The following is a 19,735-nucleotide window of genomic DNA, read 5'->3' as shown; positions in this document are numbered from 1 at the left end:
CGTGACACTAATGTACTTTTAACAAGGACGAATGTCATCATGTGGAAATCGACCCCTCCACTGTAAAGCAGCGTGAGATGAGCATGTCAGTGTGGTTGTAAAAAGATGTGACAAAAGCTCAATTTCCATTCGAGAGCCTCCGACTTCAGCCAGAAAGACATTGTTGGGAACTCTTTTGAGGAACAAATGCAAAAGTTAAATAGTGGATTGGAAAGTCTCTGCTGCCCGTGAATTGGGGTTTTGAACCTATACCGAGGGAATGAAAAGAAATTGTCGTTCTTGTTCTAGCCTTAACTTTGTGTAATCTTAAAGTATATAAAGGATACATGATTGGCGCTTTCCGAAGTGCAAAATTGAGCTTGAAGTAGGGATTCTGAGGTCACTCCTTAACCAACTTTTGCTTCTTTTACTGTGTTCTAGGAGCTAGCGCCCACTTGACACAGCTCAGCGTTTTTGATGTAGATGCTATTGTTAAAGAGGCAAAAGTAGATTCCAGAGTTTTCCAGCAGCCTTCCAGGACATATGGAGCTGGTTAGAAGGATTAAACTCTTGTGGAGGAACGAGGAGGAGGAGGAGGGGTAGGAGGAAGAGGGGGGAGGTGGAAAGAAAGAAAGAAGAAGAAAAGGAGATATTTTCAGTACTCGGTTCAAAATCATCAGTGCCATAAGGTCTCTCTGGGGTAAATTAAGGGGGTCTTCAGTTCAATGAAGGTGCCTTGCAGTTTTCATTTGGAACTTGATTTTAAAAAACAAAGATTAAACATGCCTAAATATGTTCCATCATAATTAAAAATCCCCCCCTCCATATGTTTTTTGGTGCTATTTTCAGTTATACTACAGACCTTTGCTGACCCCTTATTTATTCCACAGCTATTCACAATGCACCAGTGATTCACCTTGGACTTTTTTTAGGAAAACACAAAACAGGCATACACCAAGGAATATTATCGGCTAGGTTTTCTTTAAAGAGAAGCCAAAGACGAGGAGAAACGATGAAAGTGCCCAGGGTACTCTAGGTTGAAATAATATTAGAAAACCACTTTTGTGGAACGAATGATTTTGTTCCTGAAAGAATAGTACCTACAGATGGAATGTATCTAATAGGTGAGTTTGGTAAAAAGCTTTCCTTGTCCTCAGTTAGAGATTTATTTTGTAAGATTTGTTTTATTTCACATTCCAAAGTTTGTTTTACTGTTAGTGTTGGATGAAATATTAAGCCACTTTGTTGTCAGTCAGTCCCTCCCCTGGCTCTCAGAGTTCTGGCTTTTTACTTTAGGCCCCGTTTACATGAGAAGCTTTCAAGTTATTGGATTTTAATTTCTAAAAAGTTTCGTGTTTTGATGCAAACTCTTTGAAAAACATGTCTGTCAACAAGTAAACAGTAGAAATGCTGAAAATGATGCAGTCTTCCTGTGGGGCCACTTGTGGATGCTGCTTTTATATATAAAAAAATAAAAAATAACACCCGGGTATGCACGGGGAGAAAAGTATGCTGTAAACATTAAATCTACTTTAATTTGTCTTTATTCAGCACTCAGCACATTCATTGTTCGATGTAAATGGAATGGATGTACTTACCACGTAGAATAAGCACTGTGTTGGAAAATAAAAAGACTGTCTGCAACAAAGTGGAAAACTTACTTTGGTAGGTTTACTAGTAAAATGACACTTTGAGTTGACATCGAGACTATTTTGTCCAGGTTGAATTCAAGGATGTATCTTTGATTTGAATTCAAATCAATTATTACATATTGTACTTTTAATCTAGCGAGCTACCATTTTCTTTCTGTTAATGGCAATGATGAAGGTATTGGTATTACAAAGACAGAGAAAAGTGAAGGAACACAGTTAAAATAAAGCACACATGTCCAGTTTCTGCAGCGAACTCAATGTTGTGCTAACTACATCGCCTAAATTTAAGACAATAAAGACTCAACTTGTCCAAGCAAAACAATTCCTTGAGTCAAAAGAACTATGATTAAATGTAAACAGTATAATATTGCAAAAACCTATCTTCTAAATGAAACAAAAGCTCCTGAACTGTGCCTCAAAGCTCTGACATGTAGCTTTTCTGCACGTTGATCAGGCCAAATGTTTTTCCAGTAAATGCTGAACGAGAACTTCAAACTCTGGAAGTCCTTCAAGTGCTGAGGGTTCAAGTGCTCCAGGCTGAGTGTGGGAATTGACCTGGCAGTCGCCTCATTGTTTGTCATTTCCAAGTCATGAATGAAACTCGCAAACATTCAGCGCTTTGTGTTTGTGCCCCGATGCTCCACTTCAATGGACGTCCTGTTGATATTGTACATTTGTGGAATCTTTCCCTTTATGAATGTTAAATGAGGCGGCTCAGGTTTGATATGCTGAGCATGTTCTATCAAGATGAACACATTTATCTTTAAAATGCGTCTTTTTTGTTTGGGATTTTGATATTTTTGGGTTGGTTTGGTTATTTTTTATTTATTCTTTTTTTTTGTTTTGTTTGTTTAATGGAAGGGACCAACGTTGACTACAAAAGGGCCAGACTTCCTCAAGGGCTCTTGACTTTTTGAAAAATCTCCTTTTTTTTTTCTTTTTTTTTGCCAGTAGCTCCTGAGTGCTCTCACATGTAGCCAAGCTAATTAGCACTCAGGCGAGTGGCACATGCTCTCACATACCGAGCGGGTCATAAAGATGTTTACCAAACCCAACCGAGGATGGCTAACAAAGGCTTTTAAAGGAAAGCAGGAGGAAATCTTTTTCTTGGATGGCTGGGATAATGAAAGTTGTTCATTGAGGTTTTTGTTATAAGTGCAGATGGAATGCACCATAAATAAGCTGCAACTGTGTGGCCCACTTTTGTAAATGTGAGAACTTGTTGCTACGGGGTTTTAACAAGCTAATTTTAAGGGGGGGGGGGGGGAATGGAAATTGAGAATGGGAAAGTTTTGCGCTTTAGTTACTTGGTGATTGCTGTGTTTCGTCAACAAAAACCAAACAAGATATGATATGACCTAACAAACAGCCTGTCCTCAGAAAAATGGTAATTATTAAGTCATAAGTTGGCCGCCACAGGACTACCCTTCTTCCTCACTGGAATTAGCACTGACAGTCTTTTCGATCTGAATACACCCTTTTCTGGCTACTTTTCTAGCGTAGACACGCAAAACTTTTCGACTCATCAGGGGACTGTATTTTTAGTTCTGCCAGCTACACTGCATCAACATGACTAAAGCGAGGAAAGTGGCTGCTGTTGAGGACTGGTGTGTGTGTGTGTGTGTGTGTGTGTGTGTGTGTGTGTGTGTGTGTGTGTGTGTGTGTGTGTGTGTGTGTGTGTGTGTGTGTGTGTGTGTGTGTGTGTGTGTGTGTGTGTGTGTGTGTGTGTGTGTGTGTGTGTGTGTGTGGGGTTAAACTCTGTCTGGCCTTCCGTCAACTGCGATTGAAGAGCCAAATGGCACTATTTACTGTAGATCTCAAGAAGAAAGTGAGAAAAAAAAAGCTGGCCAACACGAAGTATCACGAAGGCAAAGTGTAAAGGTGTTGATGAACTGCTGCGGTACAGCGAAAGTTCAGAGTCTTGATTTAGCAGCATGGAGTTGACTCGGAGTGCACTTGCATTACTTCTCATTTTATTCACAAGGTAATGTTGCTTTTTTAGGCAGATAGTCGTGGAGGAGGTGTACGATCCAACGTGGCCTCCAGTTTTACCGCGGTAAACAGCACATCAAAATATCACAAACCTCTCACCAGAAGTATCCATCACTGATTCAAATCTCAGCTGCAGATGTGGACGGTTATTTTTTCTTTTTAAGCATTTTTATAGTTTTCCAAATATTGGCCCATTTCGGTAATGAAGCTCTCACTGTGTTGGACCGTGGACATGCAGTACAAGCGCAACGCAGCCAAGCAAGACGAGTTTATACAGTTGTTGAAATGAATGAAGACAGAGATCAACACTAAAGATAAAACTTTAAACGGTTTTGTTATTCATGGTCCTGTTGGGGGATTCATGTTTATGGTGAAGTTCAATGAAAATGAGGCACACAGCGAGTGGATTTCTTTTTTTTTTCTGTGCTAAAGAATCAAACAAGGGCTTGATTGTGATTCGGTTCTGCCTGCAGGGTGTTGCTCGCTGCATGAAATCCTACCACGAGCCCTGCCAGTCTGACTGCTGTGACCGTGTTGGCCGTGGAAATCATATTATTTCATCTGACATGGACTCTTTTTGTTCTATTTCTCCTCCACTCAATCTTTCTCTGGCTGTCTTCTCATTTGTAGGGACCTGTGGGACCACAAGGGCTGAAGGTAAGCCATTGAATAGAATTCCTTGCTCCAGTGATACTTTTGTTAAATTAGATGAGTTCAGACTCTGACTCGACAGAATGTCCCTTCATTCATTCCCTGTTTTCATTTATTCTCGAGAGTCTGTTTTTTGAGAGCGCACAATTTGCAGAAAGGACAGGGGGAAAAAACTGTCCGGTGTTGAATATATTTACCTGGACATCATCGATTGAGGTCCACAGTCAGGGCAAGTAAACATGTGGGGGGGTTTAAAAAAACCGGCAGACAAGGCAAGAGATGGAGAGCAGAGAAGTTGGAGCTAAGTGCTGCGATACAAGCTGTGAGTCCCTGGTGGCGCTGATGTGGGGAACAGATGTAAGCCATATCCAGCCATCAGGTAGCTGCCAGTGTTTGTTCAGTGTAACCCAATCAGACACTTCCTGTCTGCGCTGTCATCTGTCGGCAAGGCCTCCCGTCTGTGTGCGCATGCATGTGTGTGTGTGTGTGTGTGTGTGTAGGGGTCAATGATGACACACCGCCGTGTTAATGACTCATAAGCCAGGCCCTGAGGCTACTCAATTAGATCTGCTGCTGGAGGAGTGCCACGTTTAGCAGAGGGCTAATGTCACTGGGGGTCTTCAGGTTTCATCGCTTTAGCGACTGATTTGGTGGTGTTGCATAATTAAAGAGAAGAGTGTAAATCATTTCTGTTTCTTTAACCCGATTTGCTTTGAATTGAGTGGAACTTTCTTTCCTGCAGTCTCGGACTGTCTAATAAATGTGGCCATGGTAGCTGCGAGCCACTTTTATTACGAAAGAGCACAAATAGCCAACATAAGCAAACCACTAAGGAGCGAGTGGGAGTCCATTAAAACATGCTTGGTACATCCTCAGAGTCTAAATCAACTTTTTGCAACTGAAAGCAGTACATGCAACCTTAAATGCAGAAGCAGAGACAGAATATGAAGCTTTTATTTTTTTATATTTTAAGGAGGCATGTTCTCGGTTGGAAGAGGGTTTTATCAGCTCAGACAGAATTGTCCATAACGTTACAGATATTAAAATATGCCAGGCGCTATTTATTCTTGTCTGTTGTTATAAAATGAGCACAGCGGTGGATTTGTATAGTTATTTAACATCACCTAAAAGCCATTGTTTTTATTTCCCAGGGTTCACTTGGGCCACCTGGCAACCCAGGTGCTGAAGGACTGAAGGTGAGCACACACACACACATCGTACAAGAAGTGATTTTGTGTTGGGGTATTTTTTAATAACAAATCACTGGGTAAATCAGCTATTCACAATTTATTAACCCTTACATTCCTTTCCAGTCATCTCTGACAGGATTTGACACTCATACTTCACACTACAATATTTCCCGTACTATCTAGAAAATGATAAAACTACTATTAAGGAGAGACTTATTCAGTTACTGCTAGACATTGACATTTGAAGATATCATGGAAACATTGGCAGGAGCGTTGCACAGTTTTGGACAATTCCACAGACATTAACTCTAAATAAATCCAAACAGAATTATAACCATAACCAGTGTTTACTTTTATGGGGATGAGTGCTTAAGACGGCGTGACAAAAATGACTCATTCAGCCGCTTTCCAGTTGATCATTTTAATAACATAATGCTAATTTATTCCTGAACATGTGCTGCTCTTCCCTCTCACAATGCAACACACAAACCTCGGCGAACCAATTTCCATCCGCACCTGATAGTATTTCATCATGAAAAGGCTCGCAAATTTTCTTTAATTTCCCCGGCCACGTGTTGCACTTTTTGCAAAAAAAAAGTTCTCAGACACACTCTGACAATTTAAAACCACTTTTCTATTTAGCAGATTATATCCCCGGGCTGCATCTTCAAGTCTTAACCGCAAAGTACCATTCTGGCTGCCTTTGAGTGTGCTCGCACACTCGTCCCATTTCTGCATTTTCGCTCTCAATGCGAATCGAGAAGACACAGTGCAGGTGTTTCACAATGGGGGGAGGAAAAAAAATGGAAAAAGCGCATTTATTCCAGAACAAACGGCGGCGTATGTGATGGGAATGAATGAGGAGATGATTTGCGGGGCGCCATCTTGCTAATCTCAAACATGCATCCGTAAAGATATGAGGAGAGAGGCACGCATGGTTGTAATAGGAACCAGAGTGAAGAAGTTTCGTTTTGGAGCGGGAGCCATGCTAACCCTGGGCACAGTGAAGGCTGGAGGTTTAATTCCATACTTGTGAAAGGAGCGCGGTTTGCCAGCTCCCATGAAATAGAACTCCGATGCTGTGCAACGCACTTATAAAACTGAATCTGTTACGGTATGTAAGTCTCACTCATGCAGAAAGTTGAACTCTAAAGCGGTTAAAGCTGTCCGCCCATCACGGGCAGGTTGACTGGCAGACATCATATTGATCTGACATTGATATCCACTGACAGGCGCTGATCACTAATGCAGGCCTTATCAGCCATTGCTTGAAAGTTTTTAATCAGACTCCATCATCATTATGGCAATATAGCAGCAGCATCATGTCAATGACTCCCATATGTGAGTTGATGAATGATCCAAGGTTCCCACATTTCTGACGTTTTTCACTGCTGGTGTGTATACGAGGGTTGGGGGAGAGTTTCTATATGTAGACTTGCTCTATGCAGACTCTCCTGCAAGGCTTTAAGAAAAAAAAGCATTGTGAGGTAAAACAAAATAGGAAACTGAGACATAAAAGCAATGTTTCTTGAGAAAATGTGTAGAAAGACTTTACAAACTCACCAGATGTAATGTGCACATTGACATGCATTTTAATCAAAAATAATTGATTGCTTTAGTTTCCATCCTGGCTACATTAATCACTTTCATCTGGTTATAGTTGTCTGTCTGGGTTGAGAAATAGCTACTACTCTTCGTAAAGGCTAATGATGTGGTAGTTTTGCCAAGGTCAGGAGGTTAATTGTTTTTGGCAACAGATGGACCGACGTTGGTTTCTCAGCTCAAGCCGCAGAGAAAAGAGGTTGAGACTCGCCCCAACAGCCCACTGGCACGCATCTGATGGACTTGGCGTCCTTGTTTCGCTCATGTACAGAACCAAACCAGAGATAATTAAGCTTTTAATCAGCTTGTTTATCCTCCCTACTTTCAGATTTAGCTTGCGGTTTTAATACTTCTATACTTTTGGAACTTTGTTGAACTGTTTCAATTGTAGCTGGCAATCAAACATGGAGACTTCATTCTTGACAATGTAGTACAATCCTCTCCTGTCTCCTCCTCTATTACTCAATGATGCTGCAAATGCATAACACCTGTACCATATACAGATAAACTCTGCCTCTGTAGGGTCGGATGTATCTCTCCTTTTACACTTTATGTAAAATTATAGCTGCTGTTTGTATGTTGTGCTGTCCATAGGGGGATGTGGGTATCCCAGGATTGGATGGTATCCCAGGAGGAAAGGTCTGCTGTTCTCTTTCTCGTAGATCCATGATGGCCACATTTTACATTTTCTTTAGTTCATCTCAAATTCCTCCTTCCTCCAACCCCCAAAAAACAAACAAAAAAGCACGCGTGTTGTCCCGTTCAAGTACGTTCTTATCCCAGTTTACCTTTCTCCATTGTGCTCCTTTTTTTTTCTTTACTTTTTTCCTCATTCATGTGTATTTTTTTTTTTTCCTTTAATCATGAAGCATGAAGATATCCGTGTGTCATACAATCACTCCACATATATACAGCCACAATTCAATTACATGTAGCTTCACAATGAAATTGTGATGACTACGAAAAAACAAAGAGGAAAAAAAAGAATAATTTCTGCCTCAAATATAGGGGTCTGTCTGGGGGGAAAAGCAGCCATGACACAAGAGATTTTTTTAAAAGCCAACATCAATTTAACCCGAGATAAAAATCTGACCTGGAGTGGCTGCGATGACCCCCCCCCCCCCCAGTCAAACCCAACTCCCCCTGGGCTATTCTGTGTCTAACTCTCTGCTTTCTCTCCCAACAGGGCGACCAAGGTGAAAAGGTAAAGTGCTAATTCACATCTACAAACGTTATTGTTAGCGTCCATCTGATATCCACGTTATAGAAACAGCCGCCGTAATAAAAAGATGGCAGCAGCTCTGACTCACTCCCCCCCCCCCCCCCCCCCCCCCCCCTGGAGTCGACTCCCCTCTGAGATGTGGCCATCGAGTGAGTCAGTTTGTCGATGAGTCACGAAGCTGCACCCGGTTCCTCCAGCTTCAGGCCTGGAAGGGAACCTAAAAACAGCGCAGCCTCAGGATTAGCACTTTTATTCTCTCTACTCCCTGTTTCTGATTTTGCCCTCATTGGCCAGTATTAAACGGCAGCGGCTGGGAGGCGTGAACATTGATCGGGGGAGTTTAGGAGGGACGTGTTAACTCAGTACACTTTATCGTCCATACAACAAAGCCCTCAGGCATTTTTTTTTTTTTTTTTTTTTGCTGCTCTGAATCAAATCAGCCTCTTTCCCTGACATACCTGTATTACTGTGCTTGGTTAAATCTCAAAGCATCATGAACATCCTAGAGAGCAGTGGCCTCAACTGGTCTGCTTCAGGGACCCTCCATCATCCTTTCATCACCAGCTGAGACCTAATTAAAGAAAGATATTGTGCATTTTAAAGTAAACATGATCACAATCATAAACTCTAAATAATGCAGTTTAATAATGCAAGAATTTTGCTGATTTAGCTGCATTTAAAGGCAAATACTCTTCGCTTCACTGACATGAGCCATTTGAACAGATTCAAGCATGTTTTCATGCATAAATATGAAATAAAATGTATCTCTTCCGAGATGTAAGTTCCCGTTGAAGAGGTATGGTTTCATCTTTTTATGTCCCAATAACCAATCTGAAAAGACGACGCAGAACTTTTTGTTCTTTATTTGTCCTTTGATATGAGAAAATTCATGTCTTATATTCTTCATATTTGCAGTCCCGGCCCACCAGTTGAGCGAATTAGCTGGACCTTGATGATTGTTGGGATTCAAAGTCTTTTGGAAAAAAGTTGTAAATGTTTTTATGATTGGAGGCTGTTTTTCACTTGAAAAATATGATCCTCTGCTCTGTCCACGTGTAACTTCTTGGCTGTTTCACATTTTTTTCCATGATTTTTACAAAATAGCGACGCTCCTTTTGATTGTTGCATGAGCAAAAGAACAAAAGAGGAAACAATTATGAGTATTTTTCCGATAAATACATAGAAGCCTCAAAGCGTAATTTTTGTTTGGGATTAGTTCACACAAACATCACAGTTTGGTTGGTTTGCTAACTGAAGCAAGGAAATGTGGGAAAGCGAAGTGTTGTAATTGTGACTCAGCGCTAACAGTCATCTTAAGTTCTCACAGATTCTCAATGGAAATCTAAACAACAATGTCAAGAATAGAGCCTGTTGCACTAATCTCATTTTCTTCTGAATTCTTTTATAATACTCTTCACAGGGGCACAGCTTTGATTTCATATGTTTGGGACTGGTATTCATTGTGTGATTCACAACCCCTTCGTAACATAATATCATGTGGATTTATTAAAAATGAAATGATCTGTTCCCTGCCAGGCACTGTGACTCGGCCCCAAGTCCAATGAACTTTTGAGGAAGGAGCCAGACATGTTCAAAATGACTGGCTTTGGACACAAACTAATTAGCCAACAAATTCAAGAAAACAGTCAACACATTTGAAAAAAAAGTTGTTAGATTGTCATTTTAAAAAGGCTATCTTTCACAATAACACCTCCTGTCATCTTTAAACTTTTCTACTTCAGTTTACCTCCAAATAAGTTGTTTTCCCCCCAAAAAATACAAAACAAACTGGATTTAATGTGATGAAATCAATGCAGTCTGTCAGTTGGACAAATGCGTATTTGAAAGACTTTGGAGAAGAGAAGTCAAACGCGTGCCTCATCGCCCAAAGTTATATAACCAAGCATGGTGTGAAAAATGAAATGTAACCTTTCATAAAAGCCTGAAAGCCTTCCGAACTTGCCCTCGGAGATTGTACTGCTATTAAGAGAAGTGGATGTGAAGAGCCGGCCGCATTGAACATTGATCATTGCTCGGCCATCAAAATTCAAATCAGTCACATTTCAGGGAAACAATCATGAACTAAAATGGGTTAGGGTTAAACAGTTATAAGTATGATACATGGTACAACCCGTCATTCTGTTGACGTGTCAACACACGATCACAACTATCAATCCTGCTGTGGCCCAAAAGAAAAAGTCAGAATATCAGCAGAGATCCAATGTATTTGAAGTTGGACCAAAAATGTTGAATTAGCTGTCAAACGACTTGGCGATCCGTCGAGTTACTGTTAGCATGGCCAGGAACATCACTGGCATGCAGTCCGTTTCGGCTGAGACATGAAAGCTCTGAATTTCGAAGTGTTGCAGTTGTTGATGTCAGGGGTTTAGACCCTCCACAATGTCCCCCAGAGCGCATTACGTCACCAAAGACGGTCCTATTCGAACCACATGTGATGACGACTCAGTGTCTGAAGTGTTGATTCCTGCACGCGCGTAAAATAATGGTGCTTCATTTTTTCATTTTTATATTTTTTTTATTCAAAGTTGTTGTTTTTTTTCCCTGAAGAATCACAGGAAGAATGTTTTACTCATGACCGTTGCCCCTTGTTACGTTAAAGCTGTTTTACATTCCACATTTTCAGGTGGTACAGTCGACTCCTTCCTGCATTCAAAAGACTCACAATGTTTGTGTTATTCCACCGCAGGGTGATATGGGTGAAGATGGACCGAAAGGTGATTTGGGAGAGAAGGTATGTCATTTTTTTTCTTATGTCTTGAAGCATGCAGAAAGTCCAGGTGTTTTCACGCAACGGTTAATGTTTGCCATCTGAGAGGTCAAGTGTCATCAGCAGTACTGTAGTCAAGGTTGCACAACGCCAGTCACTCCGCTCTCCATGTGCCCTTTTTCATTTAATCTCGACTTCATTGCGATGTTTTGCTGACGCTACATTTCCTATGTGGATGGCCCCAGAATTAATTCAAGACCATTTATCATCAAGCTGAGATTTTATTCCAACAAACGACGGCACTGGACTGTTTGAAGCTGAGCTAATAGATCCATGATTCTTTGTTTTCTGGAGAAGCTTTGTATTCGTACCCTGACATCATGTCCAGAGGCAGATTTTACATCTTATTCACAAGCTTGAAAGCCACTTTTGTAGTTGTTTTTTTTTGTTCTATCGGGATTTATAAAAATAGGTGACAGGCTCATTTGTATTGGTTGACCTCGTGACAGATTTTCTTCCTTTTTTACTCTTCAAGCTTGTAAAGCGTCTTTGTAAAAGGAAAAAGAAAAACACAAAGAAAACCTTGATTGCAGCTTCTCATACATCTCGGGACAGATTCCTCTCAAAGTTGACGAAATGACGAAACGCGGCCAAACACAAGCTACTGTAACGCGATCGAGGCGAGAGGCGCTTCTATTTGCTCAAAATACAGAGTTAGCTATTAAACCAAATCGTAACTGATGGAAGAGTGGCGGAGTAGAAGTAGCGTACTCAAAATGTCATTGCCAATTTATTACTGTTCGGTGGAGAACAACTTTGATAAGTTCTCACTTTATGAGTGCTGAGGTTTTAAAAAGACTGCTGAACTCGGCAGCCAAGAAAGACACAATTTGGGAGAAACAGATGCAGGATATCATCTGTGCAAAATGAGGGGAGGAAAAAAAAAGTAAAAGCGGGGCGATAAAACGTTGCAGATTGAGCGACGCTTTGATCTCGTCTACCTTGGTGCAATAAAATGAGAAAAAGTGATGGATATTTGCGGCGGGACTGAAAAAAAGAAAGAAAAAAAAACTCGACAGAATTGAACACCAAGGGAGTTCGTACTTCTGTAGCCAGTCACCTGCCATTCATTCTTCAAATGCACGCTCATGTATTTTACAACAAAAAGAGACAGAAGGTAGCAGGAAGGGTGAGAAAAAGTTGAGGACTGCTGTTAGTATGGACAAGATTACCTCATCTCGGATCGTCGGCTTCAAGACGTAAAAGTGAGCGTTTTATTTAACACATGGTGGGAAATATTTCAATCAAGATGCATCCAGATGAGTTCAACATGTGCACGGCCAGGAGTGACTGATTTTCAGGGCAAGTGAAGAAAATATATGCTGAGACCGAACGCCTCCCCTGTCATCACAGTTTCAGGTCTGATCAATTCCTCTTCCCGTGATATTATTGTTGTTTCACTGGTCAAAAGAAGAAACCAGAGAATTAAAGGGACGCAGGGAGGGGGCGAAGAGGGCATTTGGAGTCCTGCATGCTGAAGATGCCAAAGTTAACAATACGCAGCACGCACTGCGGGGGAAATGTGGCAACACGAGGTGAGAGGTGAAGCAGTGAAAGCCTCGGTATGGCGAGCAGAGGGACCACGGGGAGTGCAGAGGGGATGAGGAATGGCCAAATAAGCAGTCGGACTGTGTTTTGCATGGAACAAAGGGAGATTGTTTTGACGGCGGGGGATCTGTGGAGTGTGAAATAGACTCTATGACAGGACAGATTTACTCTTCGATGCTCGCTGACTCCTTAAAACAAGGTTAAATGTTGAGATCTGTTTGCTTTATTGTTGTTGGTTTTTTTCCTCATAAATGACAAACATATTCCTGAGACAGCTTTATGAATGCACTCTTTCATAAATGAATAGCGACGTGCAAGTAAGTTGTACAAGGTAAATATACTGTATTACAAATACACACTGTAAGGTCAAGATATAAAAGCAAACAAATTTCATCATACGTTCCCTTCTTCTATGCTGCTTTGTCCACTTTACGGTTTCAGGGGCTCATAACAGTTCTAAAAGCTATAAATCCATCTGAGTCTATCACAGAGTAAACACAGAGGCAAACAATAACACACACTCACACTTGTGGTCGATGTAGCGACACCAACTCAACCAATACCTCTGGACCGGGGGCAGAATCCAGAGTGCCTTTGGAAAGAACATGCAAACTCCCCAAAGAAACATCCCTAAAGCATCACATTTCTCATGAAGTCTCATTTAAAATATCAAAACAAGCTTATTAAGGAAGTCCATTCAACTGTACCTCTTTATCCAATTCAGTGTTGTAGGGTACCACATCGACAACTCTTACCTCTGCAGCACCTTGCAGCCTATTTATGAGGACTTTTTGAATATTTGTATTTCCCCGTCAACACACATGAGGTCTGAACACTACAGTGACTGATTACACAGAGGTGGAGTTACCGTACATAAATCTTACATATTGAGCTTTCAGAGACTGGAAATCGGAGATCCAGAAGCTTGGCTCGGTGCAAATGTTGCAAAGCTCATCCTGTCAGAAGCTGTGAAGCTTCTCCATTAACACGTCACATCTCTGCTGAATCCGACCCCAAAACAAACGATGAAAACCAAATGTAGATTTGTCAATTTCGTGTGTATTATTCGTCCAGCTCGTCATGGTTTTCGTAGGGAATGGTTGTTTTAGATGCGTACTATAGTGTAACTTTAAATTATAGCTATCAAATAACTGAGGTAGGGTGAAGAGTATAGAGTAACTGGAATGTTAATTGTACTTTCGAGCTGTATTTCAGTAACTGCACTCCCTTACTTTCCACTCCTGTTTGCGCTCTTCTACTTATGTAACATTACCTGGTGCGTCGCTTTCATAAGCCATCATCAGCAATGTGGAGAGCCGTTTCCAGCCGCCTCCGCATGTCCATCTCTGGCCTCATTTAAAACAAATCATTACCGCAGCTAAAAGCTTTAGTTCTAAACCATTTGCTTCGGATGCATTCTGCCTAAGTATTTAACTAGGTGTGAAATTAACTGTGACTCTGCCTGCTGAAAAAATGTTCAACCTTGCTGATAGAGGCTGTGTGAAAAAAAAAAAGAAAAAAAAAAAAGCTAAGCAAACTCTTGATTTGGTTTTGGAAAGTTCTGGGCTCTGAGTGTTTGGCTCTGGCTTATGTGGCACAGCGGTTGGTATAATTTCTGAATCCCAAAATCCGGTCCAAGCTCTTGTGAACTGGCCACACGTCAAGTGCTGGCAGGGCCTTTCTTCCCTGAGAGCCAATCATAATTTGTGTTGCCTCGCAATATATATTCAAACTCTGCGACTGAGGTCGATGTTCAGCTGGAGTTTGGTCATCCCTGCTAATGGCCATAATGTGGAGTAGGAGTCATGTTTTGAAGACTGTAAGTGGCATTAAATGGTGACATTTGTCTCAATCCCACCATGGTTTCGTTGCCTGCTAATTAATTCTCACCACCCCCCCCCCCCCCGAAGCAAACAGCGAGAAAACGGCCTGATTTACCAGTCGTTCACTCCGAGACCTTCGTGTTATTAGCTTTAAATGTCACGGCTTTGCGTGCCTGTAATGAAGTGGAGCTGTGGTGACAGCTCTCCGTCTTACTCTGCTCTGCGGTTGAGATGCAGACTGTAGCCTCACCATGGTAATTGGCCCAGTTGGGACATTTCAGCACTCGGTGCCACACCTCAACTCACCTCCCAACTCCACCACTTTTTCCATCTCATGTGACTACATTTGGAAGAGATTAAACTTTGGTCAAAACTCTCACCCCGTTCTTAAGCTCGCTGTCACTCGCGTTAGATGTGTTGTGACAGGAAACTGCAGCGAGGAAGGGGGGGAGTTGAGTGTTAATTGCTTGAGTAGCGGGTTTTTTTTTTTATCTGCACATTGCTCGTGGAGTGTTTTTGATTGTAACTCTACTTTTAATTTCATTCTTCACAATACTAGCTTCACGTGCTCCTGCCGAGATAACTAATGAGAAGAATGAAGCACATGATTATGAGCCTCACAATGCCACGTTTCCAATAATGGTTTGCACTTTGTTATTGTGCTAAAGAAAGTATCTGCACTTCACTTGGGTCTTTTTTACTTTTATTTTCTACAGTTGACCACAAATATCTGCACATTGTTCTCCTTACAAACTACGACTTGGCTCATGACTTCTTTTAACCTCCATGATGACTATTTAGAGCCGACAGCAACAATTATCTAAGCGATGAAGTTAAATCAATCATGATCTTCCTGATCATTTATGACTTTTTTAATGTATGAACTACAGCTGAATCAATTCATTATGAGTGATGAATCTTTTTTTTCTCTTTTCACTTGAGTACATGTCATAACTTCTACCTTTTTACTTTGACTTAGGTAAAGAAGTTACATGCATACTTTTACCAACATGTGTTTGTGGATCTGTACCTAAACGCCAATGTAAATAGTTTTCCAACCAAATAATTTCTATTTGCCGTCATATGTGGCATTTCAGTATGTTTCAGAAGGCCTTCATCTCTGCAACAGGTGTAATGCAGCTTTGACTTTGGTGTTTCATTTGTTGACTGACAATTCAAAAAATATCAGGAAAAATGGTCTCTGCATACAAAGTTTTCCTTTTTATTATAATTTTGAGGTCAACCACAACATGACATCTATGTTTTCCCTCATGTTTTTAGCCAAAAGCATTCCGACTTTGGTTAAAATTATGCGAAAAGCCTTGTGTATTTCATGAATTGTAACATGAAGAGCCTGTTTCTGCAGCGAACTGTAAAAGTTCATCCACTCAGATCTTGCACCCTCCATAAAGTATAAAAGAACTTGTGAAAATGCACATATAAAAAAATGGAATGATAAGCTTTTGCATGGCGATGGAGGCACCCTTGAGTATGCAACGAAGCCCAGCTGTAAACAGTAACACAGTTTATTGTCTGCAAAAAAAAAAAAGCTCCCACAATTAAACACTGCCTTGTGTGCTATGCATCATAATGACTCCCATAAAAAGCTGAGGGCAAAAGGCATTCCTTCAGCAACTTCTGAGCACGAGGCGTATGTGTAGTGAAACCACAGAGTCCACACCAGAGCTAAAGACCCCGTCTCCTTCTCTCCGCTCCTTTTTTCCCACCAACCGCCCATAATTGTGCTTATTGGCCCCTTGTTTTATGTCTGTTTTCACTGTACGCTGCAGTAGTGCTGCACTGCACAGGACAGAGCCCGGGTTCTGGAGAACGTTGCAGGAAAAACTTATGCAAGTTGCTGCGTCTGCTTCAAGTTCAATACCTCACCTGATAGATGCATAAAAACAACAAAGGTTTGAATGATTGCAGTTAGTACATAATATATCTATCAAGCCCCTTGCCGCCTCTACTGTGGATTTTTTTCTTATGTAGTGTTAGATTTCACCCCTCATGTCATCACCACCACACAGCTGCGTTCTGACACTGTAAAAACAATGAAATGATTCCCAGCACTGTAACCATGAAAAATGCTGTCTCTGAGTCTTGTGAGAAGGTGAATTGAATTTGAACACTGCTTAGAATAGCAGACAATCATATTTCTAATTGGATTTCCATCCAGTTGTGTTCAGACAATTGCAGCCGTTGTGAAATGTTGTCCCGCATTGTTCTGTGAATAGACTTCTTTCACAAATCCTCTGTTTTTGTAACTGTAATGGCACATTAATGTTATTTCCTGTTGTGACCTTGCAGGCAGCCTCATCAAATATTTTAAAAAGCCCTTGTCATGTGTTGTAATGTTTTTTTTTCCTTATTTCTGCTTTTGTTTTTACCTTTTCCTCAGGGAGACGCAGGCTCCTCTGCAGCAGGCATCAAGGTAATCACTGAGCTAACAGTTGCACTTTACATTATATGTTAAAATCAACATGCTGCTCGATTGAAAAGGTTTGCATCAGACAAAGTACATCTTATGATGTAACCCAGCTAACTAGACAAAACCAAAAGTTGTTATAACGCGTGACCACATTTTGAATGCCAAGAAACAGGGGCACTGAAGGGGGATACTTAAATGACGCCTTATAATTTTACTATATTCAAAGTGTAGTTCTTCTGTGTGGATTGAAAGTTCAGTTATATAACAAGATAACATAAAGGTTACTCATCAAGCTTTATTATGCCTAAAAATATATCTCATACAGTCATTCAGCAATTGCTTTGTTCTTTTGAAATATCACAGGTCAAATTATGGACAAAATACCTTTTTATTTATTTTCAAGATAATAATGCTTGCAATGAAAGAGTAGCCTCACAAAGATGGTAGTTCAGCACATTTTCTGGCAGATTAGATGCTCCGATGTCTGCTCTCTTTGAGCAGCCCTACAAGATGGCCTCTTGAGAATTAAGTACCATAGTGTTCTGCTTGGATTCAGGCAAAAAAAACCTAATAGAAACTGGACATTTTCGTGAAATTATAAAACCTCTCCCTCGATGCTCCAGACATACATGAAAAGTGGACATGTCCTCTTGTTGTATAACCCATTTGAAATGTCTAACAAGTGCTTTTTAATTGTGGCTGGATTTAATTTCGGCCCTGGAAAGCAAATTATGTAATGAGCCTGAGGTCAGTGAGCAGAATAAAACAGCAAAACAGTTCTTACAAGAACACGAATGCTTGGCGAGCTGTCCTCAGAAAAAGCTGCTCCCCACACCACTGTTGTTAGATCAGCTTTACCCAGGCCTCTGTGGAGGTGAAGTATAGCCTAGATGCTGCAAAAGTAATCCAAATGACATCATATATAAGAAAAAAACTAGAAGTTTTGCATGGGGATTGAACAACTCAGCAGAGAAGAAAATTTAAAGTTTTTCTCAAACAGCAAAACATGAGCCTCTTTTTAATCAACAAGTGAAGAGAACTAATCGTGCTCAGAGTTGTTCAAATGATTAGATTTTCCAATAGTTTTTTTGCAGCCCGGAAATGAATTGGTGAAAAATGAAGCTCTTTGGATGTATTGCAGGGTGAACCTGGAGAGCCTGGACGAAGCGGATTCAAGGTAATAAATTAACTTTGCTACACGTGGAATTTTCTTTTTTTTTGGGGGGGGGGGGGGGGGGGTTATAAACACTTGGTTCAATGATTGTGTTTTCAGTGATCGAGAGAATAAAGTCTAAACAATAACCAGTGTTAATCAGGTGGCTCTATAAACTTCACTAGAAGTACATCGATCTCAGCTCGTTTGTGCAAATTAGAGAAATTTTTCAGAGTGTAATGAGGATTGTTGCACGTGGGGGCAGAACCTGACACTTCAGCTTGACCTTTAGTCCATCGCAGAGCTCCGACTCATTTTTCATTTACTTTGGCTTAATGCTTGTTTGGAGCGAAGCGTGAGGACTCGACTATTACACCAACACATACTCTTTCCTCTTCCCTCCATGCTACTCTGATCTCTTATTTGCTTTTTTAAAAAGCAGTCGATCGTTCCCATCATGCTAGTTTTTGTTTGTGGAGCAACATTTGGTAGGATAACCTCTCTTTTCCTCCCCCAACTGCTGTTTGTTTTAATGAGAGACACACTCCACGGCAACTAAAGAAAGCAGGAAGACTCTGCTGAAGAAAAACAGCTGCTGGTGTGAAACTAATAACAACAAAAAACATGCAGCAGAAGAGGAGCTCTTTTCCTGTAAAATAAAAAAGACTAAATGTATTACTTGTCCTTTGACCACTCTGCCTCTGAGATTACACTGGTGCCCCATCTAATTACACTTTTTTTTTTTTAATCCCATGTGTTGCACCCCTTTAATTTCCCCTCTTCTTTTTTCTCTGTTTGGAAAAATTGTTCCAGACAGACCGAAAAGACTGTCGCTGTTTTTTTTTTCCCCTGCTGTGCTGCACTTGTAGCCTAACTAATTCTTGACTGCTTAATCTTATCTCTCATTATATATGCACTCTGCTCAAGCTAAGTGTATTTCTCATTACAATACAGATTGAGCTGTTGTTCCTCAATAAAAAACAAGAAAATCATCATTGCATGGTATTCAATAAGTGTTGGTGGACTCGACAAGAGAGAGTCCTTAATTCATAGATTTTTTTTTTTTTTTTTTTTTTTTACAATGCTTGCATTAACCTACAGTGGAAATTTACGGCCGGCTTTCTGATCCCGGGAGCGCTGTAACAGTTGATCATTCTCGCACAGCTCGAATAATGTCTTGTCACGAGCCGTAAATACAATGGTCTTTAATTGAGCGTTAAATTACCTCAGCGTCAGCGTTTCTATTTTGAAAGTCTCGTGGAGGCCTCGCAGGAGTCGAGGCTCTGATCCTCCCACAGCTGAATCAAACGTGTCGGTAATGAGAGTCTTGAGTTGTCAACTTGACAACGACCCGACCTCGGGAACAAAGAAACGAGCCAACCATCGACTACTCACTCTGCCAAACTCCGGTGACCTCGAAGCCTCGGCAGCTCTCTCAAAAAAAGCTCTTTGCAACTTTTTACTGCAAACTAACTGATCGTTTTTTTCCTTCCAGGAAGCAGAACTTTTCACGCCTTGCCCAAAACTATAAAATATAACTCCAATGCACCCGTGATGGGTTGAGTGTTACAACAAGCCATGGCTGCATGAGTTGGTATGAGAGTGCATGTGCAGCACGTTTTGCTAATGCTATCTCCAACCCCAAAGCACTCCAGAGTACAGCAGCTTCACAGTCAGAGAAGAAAAAAGAACTTGAAGGGAAGA

The 19,735-nt window shown here is 40.9% G+C and overlaps 1 protein-coding gene across 4 annotated transcripts in view; it reads left to right on the top strand.

Moving 5' to 3' along the window:
• col25a1 (collagen type XXV alpha 1 chain) overlaps positions 1–19,735 on the top strand; it is a gene marked incomplete at its 5' end in the record, with an annotated part of 146,864 nt that overhangs the window by 110,018 nt on the left and 17,111 nt on the right. For all 4 annotated transcript variants that reach the window (XM_080518948.1, XM_080518946.1, XM_080518945.1 and 1 more), the window contains 6 exons: positions 4,254–4,280; positions 5,426–5,470; positions 8,253–8,270; positions 10,996–11,040; positions 16,849–16,881; positions 18,020–18,055. In XM_080518948.1, the coding sequence (XP_080375074.1) occupies positions 4,254–4,280; positions 5,426–5,470; positions 8,253–8,270; positions 10,996–11,040; positions 16,849–16,881; positions 18,020–18,055 (204 nt within the window). The remainder of the gene's footprint in view (positions 1–4,253; positions 4,281–5,425; positions 5,471–8,252; positions 8,271–10,995; positions 11,041–16,848; positions 16,882–18,019; positions 18,056–19,735) is intronic.

The sequence above is a fragment of the Blennius ocellaris genome (genome assembly GCF_963422515.1).
Source record: "Blennius ocellaris genome assembly, chromosome: 23".
In the NCBI taxonomy this organism is placed as follows: Eukaryota; Metazoa; Chordata; class Actinopteri; order Blenniiformes; family Blenniidae; genus Blennius; species Blennius ocellaris.
The sequence above is the reverse complement of the archived record's forward strand: the minus strand, read 5'-3'. Positions and strand labels throughout refer to the sequence as shown.